Source organism: Odontomachus brunneus, unplaced genomic scaffold (genome assembly GCF_010583005.1).
Source record: "Odontomachus brunneus isolate Ranch 3 - 2012 unplaced genomic scaffold, Obru_v1 Obru_scaffold_042, whole genome shotgun sequence".
Classification (NCBI taxonomy): domain Eukaryota; kingdom Metazoa; phylum Arthropoda; class Insecta; order Hymenoptera; family Formicidae; genus Odontomachus; species Odontomachus brunneus.
The window spans coordinates 613,736-629,669 of record NW_022639492.1 but is presented as its reverse complement, the minus strand read 5'-3'; the positions used below and the strand labels follow the sequence as shown (position 1 = coordinate 629,669).

Below are 15,934 nucleotides of genomic sequence, written 5' to 3'. Positions count from 1 at the left end.
AGTCAAACGTGCATGGCATTTCTGAACGAATCTGTAGTAATTTCAGTCATAATTCAATATACTCCAAAATTACAAACATTTTGTTGTAATATTTATTACAATATTTTTTCCATGCGTGCGTTTAAAATAATTTTCCGAGAGATCTCACACTTGCACTTGTGCACGCACATGCCGTTCCATTAGCTATTGTTGCATCGAAAACAAGTTTTCCAGCAGCTATCCATATGTTCACAAACTTTTGTTGCCACAAATCTTACGAAAGTATTCGCGATTTACGTCTCTCACGAAAGCCGCCGTTCCTCCACTTCGACAAGTTGCGTCCTCGCGACGAGCGCACACATCTAATTGACGCATCTCTATTCTCAGGCGCGGAGCACACAGAAGGTGTTGACTACCTGGCGGCCAGGCTGGGCAAGCGTCAGCTGTCGAAGAGATCGCGGATGCCTCTTCCGTTACCAGCCGATAATGGTGATATTCCGTCTGACAATTACGCGAACAGCGACGAGCCGAGGAACTCGAGGGGCCCGTTTCTCGCGCCGGATGCGCAGTACGAGGTGATCCAGCAGGGTCGTTACTCCTATTACGCGTCGAAGGACGACGAGGAGCTGCAGGAGGGTCCGGCGAATTCTGGTTACTTCCGCGAGGACGAGAACGAGAGAGGCAGGGAAAGAGATTATAGGGATTACAGGAGCAGTCAAGAGGAAGAGACGCCGCAATGCTGCCTCAGCGACTCGACTACATTGGACTCTGGTTGGCAGAGCGGGGAGCAACCGCAATCGGACGATAACGTGCGACCGGTGAACGTGTGACCCTAGATGATCGTAAGAATCGAGTGTGAACAAAGTGATGAGAGCGATCGATGACTTTTGTTTGCTCGTCTTGTCTCTCTTGCGGAGATATTCGCTGATAAACTATTAGCGCCGCGGAGAGACGCGCGACCATAGTTTCTGACTTGTGAATACGTAATTTAGATCGATCGTAAGTATACCAGAGTTGAAATTTTAGTTCTACATTGACCAGTCAGTCCTGCAGTCAGACTCCGTCGAATTTGAAGAGCCAATGGAGAATCTGGAGATATAATATTATGCAGTCTATTGCTTTTTTACTTTTTACAAACAATTATTTATTGCTGTTTTGTTGAGACTTAAAGAAGTCTTAACAAAACGGCAATAAATTAATCAAAGAATTATTTAAAATATTTCAGTGCCTTAATAGTCTACTTGCGTTGAATTCTTTCTTCATTTGTAATTTTGATTTAATGCAATTTAATGCATCTAATAATGCTCTTTTGGCTAGAAATTCTATCTTGTTGATATCCGTCAGTGCCTTCTTTCTATTTGTATTTGTCATTGTATTGAAATCACATTTAAATATCTATTACACTGAGAGAAAAAATATTTAAAAATTAATAAATATTTATTTGGTAGGAATACTAACATATTTACTTAAATTTAAATTCTTTTATTCAAATAGAATAAATAATTGGTTTCTTAAAAAAGATTTTCTGAAGGTTTTGAGAAAATGTATATTTTTATGTGAAAAATTCAACAAATAAATATTTATTAATTTTTGAATATTTCTTTCTTTCAGTGTAGTAGCATTATTATTTAACATTATTGGACACATATCTTTGCTGACTTCGTCCTTCCAACCCCCTTTTTCATCTTTTTCAAATCTCTAACCAAAATTTCTTATCAAAATTTCTAATGTCAAAAGAGAAAACATAAAAGGATTATGTTCTTTTATGTATCTACTTGTCCATTAATCTTTATTAGATTATTTAATATTTGCTTATCGTATACTTTATCTGAAGTCAAGTATAATTAAATTACACAGTTAATGCATTTTTTATTGAAATATAGATAGAATATAGATACTATTGAGTATTAAATCATTCTCATATGTTTCTTGAAGTCTCAATATGGAAGAAACACTAATAAGCAACTATTTGTAATGTCAAGGTAGGTCAATAATCCGTATAATGTTATATCTTGAGATTTTCCATCGATTCTTCAAGTTCATCGGTATTTGCAGGATTAATATAGAACTAAAATTTCGACTCGGGGCAGATCCCGTCCTCGGCGACGAGAGCGCGCGTCCGAAGTCGATAAGAGTTTCGCTTGCCCTTCAATTCTCGGGTAAAATCCATTAAATGCTTTAAAGCATTCTAAGTATATAATGAATGTAACTAAACTTGTGTATAAGGGAAAACGCTTGGATGCTTATAAAACGTTTAGCGGATTGCACTATTCGACTGTCGGGACGTAGAAGTTAGGAACGATAGACGCATTGCCCTAGACGGGTGACGCGTACGACGATAGATTCGTCATGTAGAGCGAACATAGAATGGAACGTAGTTAAGTCGTGGAAACGACGCGCTAGCGGTAAATTCATTAGACAAATTACGAAAACGGCAAATCTGAGAAGAATGCGCGTGTTTCGGTTCATATCCTACTAAATTTGCTTCCCACCGAAATGAACGGATCGTCGCTAAAAACAATGCATGATTTTGAGCGATCTATAGAGCCGCAACGTCAAGCGTATTTTCTTGTAAAAATGATAGTCGTGTAAGATATAGAAGTAAACTCTGATAAAATTCAAAATAAGGTATAATGGGATCTTTAAGAGCTAAAGCACGGGTGTTCTACTGCTATAAATTACTTAAATAAATGTAGATTATGTTTTTCAATGTAAACAAATATTTTAATTGTTCAGACATTTCGGTCCTATATTCTATATATAAGTTATTTCCGTTGAAAAAAGTTCGACATAGGATTGAATCGTGTCTGAATAATTAGAGTGTTGCACTTTTTTTATAATCTACATTTGATTATTTAATTTATAGTACTGCCATATTTATGAGATTCGTATTTTGGTTCTCAAAAGCCCTATTATATCTTATTTTGTAATATTGATTTTATCTTCGATTAACGGACGTTGCGCGCTGCGAAGCGATCGACGGCGAACTATCGTCCGACGTTTCCGTGTTGAGCTCACGATACAAATCACATACGGATTCTGATATGAAGCCCGTGATGATATCAAATACGTACGTGATAACGTCGAACGCGAGTTTGCGCTCGATGAAATCTCGACTATTATGAAATCTCGGAGGAATGAGCTGCTTGGGTTCCTCTCGCAGGAGCTTGCTGGTTCCACATAATCTATATGTGTGTGTGTGTGTGTATACATTTAACTGGAGAGTAGATGTAAAGCGCAAGTAGAATACGATCGAACGATGACTCGTGATGGAATCTCCGACGCAGTTTCGAATGACACGATGACTGGTCGTGGCAAACAGTCCAGATGCGCGGAAGTTCATTACGCTTGGCGTAAGACCCGATGATTGCGATGAAGCGGCTCGACTTGTTTGCGTTAAAACACGATCGGCTGTCGGGTGAAAATGGGCAGATCGTGTAAGACAAGATATTCGCGACAAGTCCTGTGTATTTTTGCTAACTGTGCAATGTTATTCGTGCTGCTCGTAGTAACGAATAATAGGGAGTGTCAAGTATAGCGTTGAGAAGTGTGATATGTGATGAGAGAGTGCATGAGAGCGAGAGAGAGAGTGAGAGAGAGAGAGAGGGGGGGGGAGAGAACGAGAGAGTTATTCCCACAGGGAGGGGTGGGAGAAAGAGAGAACATTAGTTTCATAGTTGAATTGTTTGTTGACGATGCATCCGCGTATGAACGATTGGACGGTTTGTTTTATCAGATAGATGTCCATTTTATCTGATACTTGCCATTTAGCGTTCGTTACATTTGACCCCGCGATAGTGATAAGCAATTAGTGTTTTTATCCGATACTTTGCTCGGTTCTTACGTATGTCTGTTGCGCATTTTCCAATCGCCGCTCGATCTCGACGATAATTGTTCTTCGTTGATTCTTCGTTGTTCACGAATACGCGACAGAGGATGAACAGGGTGTCGCATCATCGATATACAGGTCATGATATGCACATACAGCGATGCAACATCCTGTACAAAAGCACGTGCTTTATCCTTGCCGATTAGATGTTAGTCGTAATACCCGAATAGTCGCTGATCGTCCCCGAGGTATCAATAATCAAACGATATGTTCGTGATCGCGAGAAATCCGCGCGAATATCATCTCAAAATCGATACGAAATACTTCATTGCATCGCGCGTTCGCGTTGAATGTTAATTTATCTCGCGAGGAATCATTCATATCTTTGTAAATAAGTACAACATTTCCCATACAACACGCATGTCTCAAAGACGCTCAAAATACGTCTAAAATAGTAGAATGTCTTTTGGACGTCTTTAAGATTTGTATTGATAGTTCTTACTAGAAACTTATCTCAGATGAAATATTAAGGTATGCATTAGTAGTTATTACTTGAAATTTTTGCGTGAAATACTCAGATCTGAATTTAGAGTCAGACCTGAGAACCATATTAATAGTCCTCACTTGTGAAATTTGTTTCACGCAAGATACTCAGATTTAAACTTAAAGTTAGATTTGAAACATATGTTTCATTTGTTATATGTTTACTTGAAACATATAACATATGCGACATTATATTTATAATCGAGATTTAGCTAAAAACTCGCATTTATTCTCTAAATTCAAATTTTAATATCTCATCTGAGATAAGTCTCAAATAACAACTATTAATACATATTATTTCTGAAACATTCAAGTCTGTATTAATAATCATTATTTGAAAATTGCCTCAAGTGAGATACTCAGATTTGAATTTAGAGATAAATGCGAGTTTTTCAGCTATAAAAAAAACTTAAATCTAACTCTAAATTTATATCTTGTGTTGAATATCTTACGTGGAATAAGTTCCAAGTAATAACTATTAATACGAGTTGCAGTTGATTCGCGTAATATACGTGACATTATATTTGCAATCATGACTCTACTGAAAATTTCATATCACTCTCAACTCAAATATGAGTATTTCACTTGAAAGTTTCATGTAATATCTATTAATATGAGTCTAAAATTTTAATTTAGAGATAGGTTTGAGTGTTTTTAACCAAATTGCTGTTGCAAATTCAATGTCGCATATATGATATGATTTAAATAAAAAAAAACTCAAATCTAATTCTACATTACAAATAAAGAAAAACTCAAATCTAATTCTACATTCAGATTTGAGTATCTCGCGTAAGATAAATTTCAAATGACAACTCTGAATACGAACCTAAGATGTCTTTAAGACTTATGTGTTGTTGTCGGTTCGTTTCGTCTCGTACTTTTGCTCATTCGGTCGAAAAATCATACGAACGTCTCGTTTGATAATTGTATGTTATTGTTGTCGGTGTTTGCTGACGAATCGCTTCTTCCTTGGTTCCGGCGCCGATACGTCGTGCGCGGAGAGATCATTCGCTTTCGAAATCACAATCCAGGTGGACCAAGGACAATATAGAGAGAAAGAAGGAAAGAGAGAGGAAGGAAGAGATCGATCGAATCGACATAGTAGTGATTAGACTCGTCGGTTGTCTATTTTTTCTGTTATCGGCCGCACGAGAACGTGACGTAACGTAACGTAACGTAACATAACGTATATAGATGAAAGGCATATTTTATAATCCTCCGAAAGCGGCAAAGAGTCAGATTAGAGCGGTAGTTTAATGTCGTCTAATAAGTGAATAAAGTGTACCTTAAGGGCGAGCCGTGAGTCATAGTAAGTTCAGTAAGTCCAGCGCATCGTCGAATAATGTATTTGACAATGAATGAGAATAAAGAATGATTTTGCGAAAAACTGTCACGCACGGTGCGACGACCGCGCGAGACGGCGACTTCACTTAAAGTTGAGGTTCCGCTATACTGTTTGCGTCATAGTGTGAGTTCGCGTCATCGCGCGAGTTATTTGACGTGTGATAATTATACATCCGAAACGCGGATATCCTATTGAGCATTACTTGTAATCAGCGACGCACACGATCGTGAAAGAAAATAATAACGTTTATCTCCGTACACTTTCAGTTTCTTTAAACATTGACTTCTGACACATTTCGCGGATGCAGTATCATGATATCAATTGATTTGTCTCAAGCTGATGCGGGTGCGAATGCAACAATACACATCTTTTTCAAGATTGTCGTCCCGACAATCCAACGAAGGTTTGTATGAAGCTTTCTATTCCCACGGATGTTGACTGCAGGCCACCAAGATGATTTTCTGCACTCCTTGAGCTGCTGCTGCGGATTACCGACCATTCTTACGAGTTCCAGTCAGGCACCAGTCTTGCAAAAGTACTTCTGTATGCATCCGATCCTCTTAAACTTTGTTTCTTTCATGATTCAAAAGTCCTGAAATCTTTCTTTTGAGTTCTGTGATCTCCTTCCTCACTTATTTGGACAGAAAGGTGGTAAACTCAACAAAACACTCGAGATCTTGAAAATAGTTCCATTTAACTCTGATAGTAATACCAACACTTTCTCGCAAATGTATTGGCGTAAATTTCATTTTAATTTACTTTCAAGAACTCCTTTAAAATTATAAATAAAAATAAAATATTTATTTTTATTAATTTATATTTATATAAATAAAAATTACGTTAAAAACAAAATAAAAAGGAGCAATGATTATAATGTAGGATAAGTGATTTAATAGATTTTAGATCAATTTTTAATATAATCCACAAATATAATCCAAATATAATACTATTCACTGTATAATATAGTCTAATGCATAAAATGAGTATATCACTGTCAGAGTTAAAGACTTAGACCGGCGAAGACTCCCACTGTCTTGGGATAATCTTTTGAGGTCAGCTTTTATGCAAACTGTTTGTTCATGCTGATTGTTTATATTACGTATTTATTTGTATTATATATTCATGCCGAAAGTTTGTATATGAGTGTCTGTATTATATCGATACCTTTTTTACTTATTACGTCGCCTCTGTCCGCTTATCGTGATTGACAGTCAATAAACTTTATTGCCTGTATGCTCGCAGTCGCAGTACATCAAGATGATGTGATGACATTTCAGAATCGAGAATGTCTTGACAATCTGCGCATTCGATTTGACAAGGAATTAACTTTATGGAGCTCGTTCTATTGCTTCTCGCACAGAAGTATTGCTAATTGTCAGATAATTAAATTAACAATAAAATCGTTTCACATCACTGAAATTCTGAAAACTTCGTGATTGTATCTCGGTTTTTCTCATGTTTATCACAAGGCGCTACCGTGTCGTTTGGTTATTTATTGTATTATCTATTATACTATCGCGCGATTATATATATATATATATATATATATATATATATATATATATATATATAATGTCGTTACGTCATTACTTTTAGAATTACTTAATGTAAACAAAAATATTATTAATTCTTTAATAATGTTTAAGTCCTAGAATCAATTCTCCGTTTGAATAACATCTTTTTTTTACAAGATATTCTCAAGAATATACTAGAGTCAAAATTTTTACCGACGAAATACTGATGTTTACGTTGTATTAATTTCACATAATTACAAATACTCTTACGTAATCAAAATACGTGGGAAAATGAATTGGAGCATCGTTCAATATATGAGGAAAACAATAAAAAATGTCATTTTAAGTGTAAATTAGACTGCTAGACGCTTTTAGTTAAAATAAATATTTGTCTCATAAAAAAGATTTTGTAGTTAGTATATAATGCGATGTTGCTCCGTTCAGAAATATTTTGAAGCACGTTGTTGTACTTTTATATCTAAATTTAGAAACTTAAAAATATCGGGAAAGCTTGAGGAAAGATTTCTATGTATGCTTGGTTAGGTTTTTCACTAAATATAGTAAAATAAAGCAATACACATTTAATTAAGATCTATATGTACAAGAAATACAAAAAATAACGTGATTGTGTTAGTGATCATCCTTTCTACGTTATTTTAAAAGTTCATCATCGACTCCAGCACCCCGTTAAAAGACACTTCTGATGAAGAGATTTGTAATCCGAATAAAATTGACTGTCAAAAAGTGCGATTTTCTGAATGCACATAGTTATATTAGTTTAAGATGACATCGACAGAAAATTGTAAAAATAAAATATGCTAATTTTTCTTTTAAAAAATTTTATAAAATTTCGAGCTTTAACGATTTTGCTTTATACATGAGTACTATTTTAGTTTCTTCAACAAGAAAATCACTGTTTTCCGAATTGGGACGAAGAATATAGCTTTATTTGGAATGAATTGATAGTGTTATATATCGACAAAATGATTATTTTGTCAATATAAAAAATGCGGGGAGAATCTAAAATGAATGTATAATTATGTGCATTAAGCTTCCTTAGTGAGATTTTAAAGAGTTAAAATATTTCTACGCGACTAATGATATCCTAGTGTCGTCGGGAAATAGATCGGTGAGAACAAGAGGTATCTCGAAAGCTCGAAGAATTGTCTGTCGTGAAGATGGTCTCTCTTTTTCTCTCATCTTGAGATTTCAGACACCCTCGACAGTTCCATGCGTCACTTGATTGGCCAGGAACCTCTCAACCCTTTCCCGAAATTCCCTGCTAGATTCCGGTAAGGGTAGTCGCGGCCCAGAGAGGCACTGCAAGCTGGTGAAGCTCTGTAGAGTCTCCGACAGCCGGCGATCGTGATCCAAGATGTCCGGCTTGGGTGCCGGTGGTTTCCTCTTTTGTAACGGTGGTCTCGGCGTCTTCGAGCTGGCGACGGTGTTGTTGCTCTCCGGCAGATGGTTCATCATCCCGCGAAACGCGATTTTTGCGCTGAGCAGCGACCAGAATACTTCCAGAAGGGATGCCATGAGGACGTTCAGAGTCAGCAGCACCTTGGTGTGCGACGAGTTCTCGTAGTGATTGTGCCAAAGAGCCTCTTCCCTCTTCAAGTCCACGGCTGATCCCCGCGTGACATTTGCCGCGTCCTCGTTCTGGAAGATTTCTTTGGACATTATCGCTGTTTCTTCCAACGCGAAGGTCGCTTCTGCCTTAAGGTCGTTATAACCACCATTCCCGGCACCGTCATGGAAATCGAAGTCATCGAGCTCGATACTCAGAGAAGTTGTACTAATTTCGTCGACTTTGAAGAAGTCACGATCGTCGGTGGCGTTGAACTGCGTGGTATCATCCGCGTGAGTATCGTTTGTTTGCTCCTTGAGAGGATGCGGCAAGTAACGTGGAGCGTCAAAGATCTCCTCCAACGGCCATAGGGACTTGCCGGTACTGCCGTCGGATACCGCTGCGATGTCGAAGATTGTGACGACGAAGCAGAGGATCGCCGCCACCAGGGAGAAGAGGCTGCCGTAGAAGAAAATTGCGATGTTCCGGTCGATGTACCAACGCCGCCAAGCGAGGAGGCCGGTCACGAACGGCACCAGACACGCAACAGACAATATCGGGCCTTGCAGAGACAAGGCGAGGGTGCCCAAGAGGAGGGACAGTGCGCCGAGTCCGAAGTGCACCAAGGACAGGCCGCCTACCGTCGACGCCGAGTAACGACGCTCCGATGGGTACAAGGACGACAACGGCGGTTTCGTCTTCACTTTGATGATGTACACGTTCTCCGTCATTGTTCGTCTCGCGATAGTTTCGTCGCGGAATCAACGATTCCCGTCTCGCAAACTGTCACTCACTCACTCACTCGAGAGAAAGGGGATCTTCTCGTGGCAATGGAATCGCCGACTGTAACATGCTCGGTGCATCTGTTCGAGGTGTCGTTCGAAATGTCAGCAAAGTCAAGATTTTTCGCGAAGGTGGATCATTAGCTCGCACTTTGCAGCGTCGCGGAAGCACAGACTCCGCCTGAACCAAGTCTTTCCTCGCACTTCTTTCCCGTGCCGTTAATTCGAAAGATACACGGCAGTTAGCGAGACGTGGCGGCCAATCACCGTGTTGCTGGGTTACAAAAAAGTTAAGCTGGAAGCTATAAAAATAAAGAGCTTCATGAAAATACGGAAACAACTGAAAACGGAAGATGAGAAAGATCGTACGGTAAAAGTATTAGTGTCTGGATGTATATTTAACTTTAGACATTCTTATTATTTTTGGAGTCTTCAATCACGAATATCTAAATTTTCCACACAGAATATATATATATATATATATATATATATATATATATATATACACATGTTCTGTATTAAAAATTTAAGTATTTGTGTATAAAGACCGGAACAATAAGAATATTAGATACATGCCCAGACATTAATACTTTTACCTTAAATATTGATGAATTTTGAAAATATAGCACAGGCCTGTATTATTAATTATTACTTGGAACTCATATTAAATGAAATGTTCAAAGTTGAACTCAGATAGATGAAAGTTTTTTTTATTGAATCATTATACTATATGTTCAAAGATCGCGATTACAGATATAAGTGTCACATATATCGTAACTGAACTGAGAAACTTGGATATAATTCAGAATAAAAATGTAAGTATTCCATGCGAGACAAATTTCAAGTGACAATTATCAATACAGGCCATAATGTGTAGTTATCTTAACGATAACTAGCATAGAATTTTTTGAAAATGTACTTCATTAATCTTGAGGAGCTTTACACATGTACAACAAATCAAAACAAGAGAAATATATTAATTTTTTTATATAAAAACATGCATACACGTTTAGAGTTTGAAATAACTTGTCGAAAGGAGACACCGATAAAATTATTTATATAAGCTAATATTTTTAAACTTGTAAAGTATATATGAGAACGTATTATATACAAAATTTTTATAATATTTAATGTATTTTAACTGACTCTCTTCAAAGAAAAAGGAATTTGTTTTGTGACTATATTTATATGTGCGTCATTTACATGATTTTTAGATTAATGTCATTATCCCGATTTATAATTTGGATGATTTGGAAATTGGATAATTCCATTATTTTCTTGAAAATCCGAGAACATGTAGAGATATAAAATGAGACTTCTATTTTAACCGACTCGAAAAAAAATTTTTATTCAATTACTATTTCTTTTTTCTACTTCAAAAGTTTTAAAAGCTCTAAAAAGTACGAAATAGTTTTGAACCAATATTTCTACGTACCTACAATTTTATCTAAACACTCTAACGATATTAGAAGTCGGCGTGAGAGAAACGAAGTAGATAGGCAACTAATTATATAACTGTAGAGAAATAAATAAAAAATAAAAAAGGTTTAATTATTATGACTCAATCAGTCATGCTTTCACACCAACTTCTAATATCGTTGGGATATTAAAATAGGATTTCGAGTACATAGAAGAATATTGATTCAAAATAACTTTATACTTTTCAGGGTTTTTGAGGTTTTTTAAGGTAGTTTGTCTTTTTTAGAAGTTTAAAATAATTTTCTTTTTATGCATCGCTCTCTCGATTGTCTTATTTTTATATATTCTGCAACATTTTTGATACCGACCAAAATCAATGAAGGATATCCTGAGACGTTTTCTGTATTTATAACTTTGGTATCTCCATCTATTTAACGGAATACCGAACGAGATTTCAAAAACACACTTAAACGATGTTTCTTAAACAAAAAGAACATTTCGACTTTTCACTTCTTTACTTCACACCGTATTTATCTCAATCGCTACATACGACTTAATAATTCAGCCTTGAATTATTCAATCTAACGTAGGTTGGCAATTCAGCCGGAAGCAAAACATCACGGATGCGAAATTAGAGCCCGATGATCGAGCACGGGAAAGCAAAAGAGTCCCCGACGAGCTATCGCGACGATTCGCCGCGCGCTCATTCGACATTCGATTATACAGGACACGTAACTCGCGATCGAGTCCGAGGCGGATTCGTGGAGAACGTTTCAACGACACGAATTCGACGTCTAACGGCGGAGCAGAAGAAGTCGAGGCGACTTCCGCGCTGCTGACTGCAACAGAGCCGACCAACCAACTGACCAATTATCGTAACCGCTTCTCGTTCGACTTAATTGAAATCCACGTCCGCCTCCGCGTCCGTGGATTTCGCCGCTTCTCGCGCGGTTTTATAGATAAGCATCTTGTGCAATTCGCAGCTAACAATTGCTTGTTCGTGACAGAATCCAGGTGAGCCTCGCCAATGCGGAATGATTCACAATGCAGAATTCACATCAGTGTTGAATATAAATCGATGAACATTTTCCTTGATTCAAATAATCGGCGAATCAATGATCAAAGTTAATCAACCGTCACATATACACATAGAAAAATATCTCTCTACCATTACGAAAAACGATTATTCAGTTTGTATTTTTTCTTTCAAGTAATTGTTATCTTAGACAAAGAATATTTTTTTGATAATAGTCTTAAAATCGAGAAAAATTAATAGTCATAAATTCGAGAATAGCTTATTGTTATGTCATTAAAAGAAAAATATATTCTATACTGAAAGAAATTATCTGATAAAAAATTAACAAATTATTATTTCCGATTAAATTTCGATCAATTTATATTTATATCCAATCAGAATATCCATTAAATTTTATCGGATACTTCCGATTATAATAGTATTTCATCAGATAAACCGATCAAAAAATCATGAACCGATATTTCTCATCGGATGTTTCCTGATTGAAAACAAAAATTTATTGGTATTTTGATCGGAAATATCCGTTTATTAATTTTTTATCAGATAATTTCTCTCAGTGTAACAAGATATATAAAAAATTAAACTCTTTTATATAAAGAATAAATTCTATTTACGAGAATATATATATATATATATATATATATATATATATATATATATATATATTGTAAAACTTTATCGGAAAAAAATAGGTTTGATTCTATATGATAAGCAAACTGAATTTTTATTATCTGAATTTAATATTTATTGTCTGAATTTAATATTTTTGATTGAAATATTAAACTTACTAGGATATATTTAGAATAGATGTAATGCTTACGATGAACTAGTGTGACAGATTTGCGGATTTGCGGATTGTGGATTTGTGGATATACAAATGATATATTTATGAATTACCTGAAACAAGTAACATTTATTTGAATGGAGTATGTAATTTTTTGTGCATATGTGTAATTTAATCGATTGGTGAAATTATTAATCAGTGTATAATCAATCACGTCAAAGTTTGGTTAAAATTAATTTCACCAATCGATAAAATAACTTGTGATATTAAATACGATAATTGATTAATTTTGATTATTGACTCGTCAGTTATTTTAGTCAAAGGAAATTTTCATCGATTAATATTCAATATTATTTTACACGAACGATACTGTATCGGTATTTTGATCGTAAGCAAAGTAAAAACAGAAGCGACAGCTAGGGAGTAGTTCCAAAATCAGAGGAGATTCGAAAATTATGTTTACAATGTTATTTTGGCGCCAAGCGAATCTGACAACATAGCTCAATGACCGTTTGGTGCTTCGTTGCCGCTCGATCTTTCGCTTTTTTCTTCTCCGCGGTGCTGAGGTTACGCAATTGATGATTACGAGAGCCCGCGGTGGTGTTGCGAGCGCGCCCTTGTTTTCCCGAGCATTCGTTTTCACGTTGTATTAGCACGTTCGACCGTGCGAATCTTCGGTGAAATTTCCAGCAAATCGTGAATGCGCGCGACGAGCTGCACGATGATTTAAACGCGATATGAAATCATCGAAGACTCGCAAATTGTTCGCTTCTTTGTGATCCTGGCATTATGTCAAAGCGTGATCTTTTAACTAGTTGATTGCTGCTTCGATTTTTATCGATGGTGCAAAAGCTTGAGAGATAACTGAACTTGATAACTGATCGAGGACACCGTGTTGGACATTAATCAAATAAGTTTTTTTTATTAAAAAAATTGATAAATTAATCATAAAAAATAATTAATCGTTATACACATAAATTCGTCACGAATAAATTAGTCGATTGATGAAATTAATTATTAATTAGTATGTAATCAATAATATAAAATTTGGATGAATAATTAATTTCATCGATCAGGGAAATTATTTGTGCTTTTATATACGACGATTGATCAATTCTGATTATTGATTCCGATTATTGCAGTTGAACTAAATTTTAACCAACCAATGCCCAACATTGCATACGGTAAATTAATATAATTTGAGACAAGTGTATATTTTACTTCGTTTTATTGACTCTGTGTCGACCATACCGATTTTTCCAATGCAATTAGTAATTTATTTGTTATAATTAATTATTATAAAATACAAATATAATACCAATTTCAATTAAGCAAGGAAAATATATCTACATAATCTTCCTAAAATAGAAAAAATTATTAAATAGATTATGTGCGCAGATTTATTGTGCATAATATTGTGCTTCTTCAATAATCTCTTTTTCTTTTAAAAGAGAAAATTCTATTATGTACTATAATGAATTCTATTATAAATGTATTCTATGAGATTATGTTCTTTGCTCTTAAAAAGAAATCTCTTGAGGATTTTTTTCTCTTAGATATTAATTACGAGTAATACTTTACACGTAATATGACAAGGCGGGGTGATATCATCATGACTGTTACCAGTGACCGCCATGGCATTCAACGTATTAAGAATGAAATTCCGCGGCGAACACGCTCACTGACACTAAAGAGAAGAAGGACGCGAAATTGTCTCAGACGATTCAGCGTCAATCATGCTGAGTCCCACGTTTAATATTATCCTCTTTGAAACAATAAAAAGATCTGACAGTAAGTACCATATTTTCTGATGACACGCACGAGATGCAGAACAAAGTCGTACAGACTCTTTCAAAAACTTGGGGTGAGTTTGTGAGTTCGCGGCGACACCGCATTTCGACGGTGTTTCCACACGCGACTCGACGAACGCGATCTTTCGCGGACAACGCTTGAACGGCGACTGAATTAGTACGAAGTCCTCGTTGAAGTCGCTACGAAATCACGTACGGCCCTCCCACGCAGCCGTCTTGTAGTGAAAGGGACAACAGAAAGCCAGCGTTAAATATAAGTACCTTAGACTCGCGTTAAGTCCTGTTCACACTATCGACGGCTTGCACTCATGCGGCAAAATGATCTTGGCAATGAGAGCGTCCTCCTTACGTTGATTACATCGTGCATTCTCTTTTTGTCGCGTTTATACGTGATATCGGTCAGGAGCAAAAATGAATAAAAGTCGATTTCTAGAAAAGTCGAGCAGCTCATAGCTCGAAGCGAGAAGAAATTTTCCTTGTCGTATCGCAATTAATTGCACGATCATTTTGAATTATATGTAACATTATATTTTGCAATTATTGTTATATTTTATAATTATATAAATATATTTTTTTAATTTAATAAATAAATGGAGTCGATACTGTTGTTTAGTAGTACTTAATAACAGTTTACGTCTGTTTTCAGCTAGAGAAAATGTAATAGTAATATCCTCAAGAGACCTTTTTCTTAAGAGTGAAGAACATAATCTTATATAATAAAATTTATTCACAATAGAATTTGTAATAGTATACAGTAGAATTTTCTCCTTTAAAAGAAAAAAAAATTGTTGAATAAGTTTTGCACAATAAATCTGCGACTTATACATATAACTTATTGAATAATTTTTTCTATTTTAGAAAAATTATCTGGAGATATTTTCCTTGCTTAAAGAGTGGTTATCTTTACAGATTACAACAGAAAAATCGAATAGAAGAGAATTATATGGGAACTGTCCTTTACGTTAAAAAAGAAATATCTTGAGTTTTGCTGTGCAAAAATAAAAAAATATTTTAATTTATCTTTATTACACTGAGAGGAAAAAATATCGAAGAAATAGTAAATATTTATTTAGTGGGTACTAATAGCTTTACTTACTAGCTGAAGCCATCCGGCTTTGCTTGGGTTAAGGGGATGAAATCAAGGAGAGAGAGTGGTATTAGATTTCATGCAGCCTATATTTTCCGCAGAGTCCTAGAGAGTAACTATGCAAAATTTAGTCGAGATCAGTTTAGAAGTATACAGGAGAAACAGACATTCATACATATATATATATATATATATATATATATATATATATATATATATATATATATATATATATATA

General features: G+C 35.7%; 2 protein-coding genes across 7 annotated transcripts in view; one reads left to right on the top strand and one right to left on the bottom strand.

The window, feature by feature from the left end:
- The window catches only part of LOC116844494, a 163,320-nt gene extending 157,367 nt beyond the window's left edge, over positions 1-5,953 (top strand). For all 5 annotated transcript variants that reach the window (XM_032816059.1, XM_032816058.1, XM_032816057.1 and 2 more), the window contains one exon: positions 367-5,953. In XM_032816059.1, coding sequence (XP_032671950.1) covers positions 367-809 — 443 coding nt within the window. In that variant the 3' untranslated portion in view covers positions 810-5,953. The remainder of the gene's footprint in view (positions 1-366) is intronic.
- Positions 5,954-7,768: 1,815 nt separating this feature from the next.
- On the bottom strand, positions 7,769-14,746 carry LOC116844555. Of its 2 annotated transcripts, none has more exons than XM_032816222.1 (2): positions 14,598-14,746; positions 7,769-9,861 (listed from the first exon to the last, which is right to left on the bottom strand). In XM_032816222.1, the coding sequence occupies exon 2, from the start codon at positions 9,506-9,508 to the stop codon at positions 8,420-8,422; it is 1,089 nt and encodes a 362-aa protein (XP_032672113.1). In that variant the 5' UTR covers positions 9,509-9,861; positions 14,598-14,746; the 3' UTR covers positions 7,769-8,419. The 2 variants fall into 2 exon arrangements, with proteins under 2 accessions (XP_032672113.1, XP_032672114.1); XM_032816223.1 differs by lacking the exon at positions 14,598-14,746 and adding an exon at positions 11,347-11,850.
- Between the last annotated feature and the right edge of the window lie 1,188 nt (positions 14,747-15,934).

Excerpts from the sequence above, each read along its gene's own strand:
- LOC116844555 (XM_032816222.1), bottom strand. The coding sequence starts at position 9,508 with ATGACGGAGAACGTGTACATCATCAAAGTGAAGACGAAACCGCCGTTG.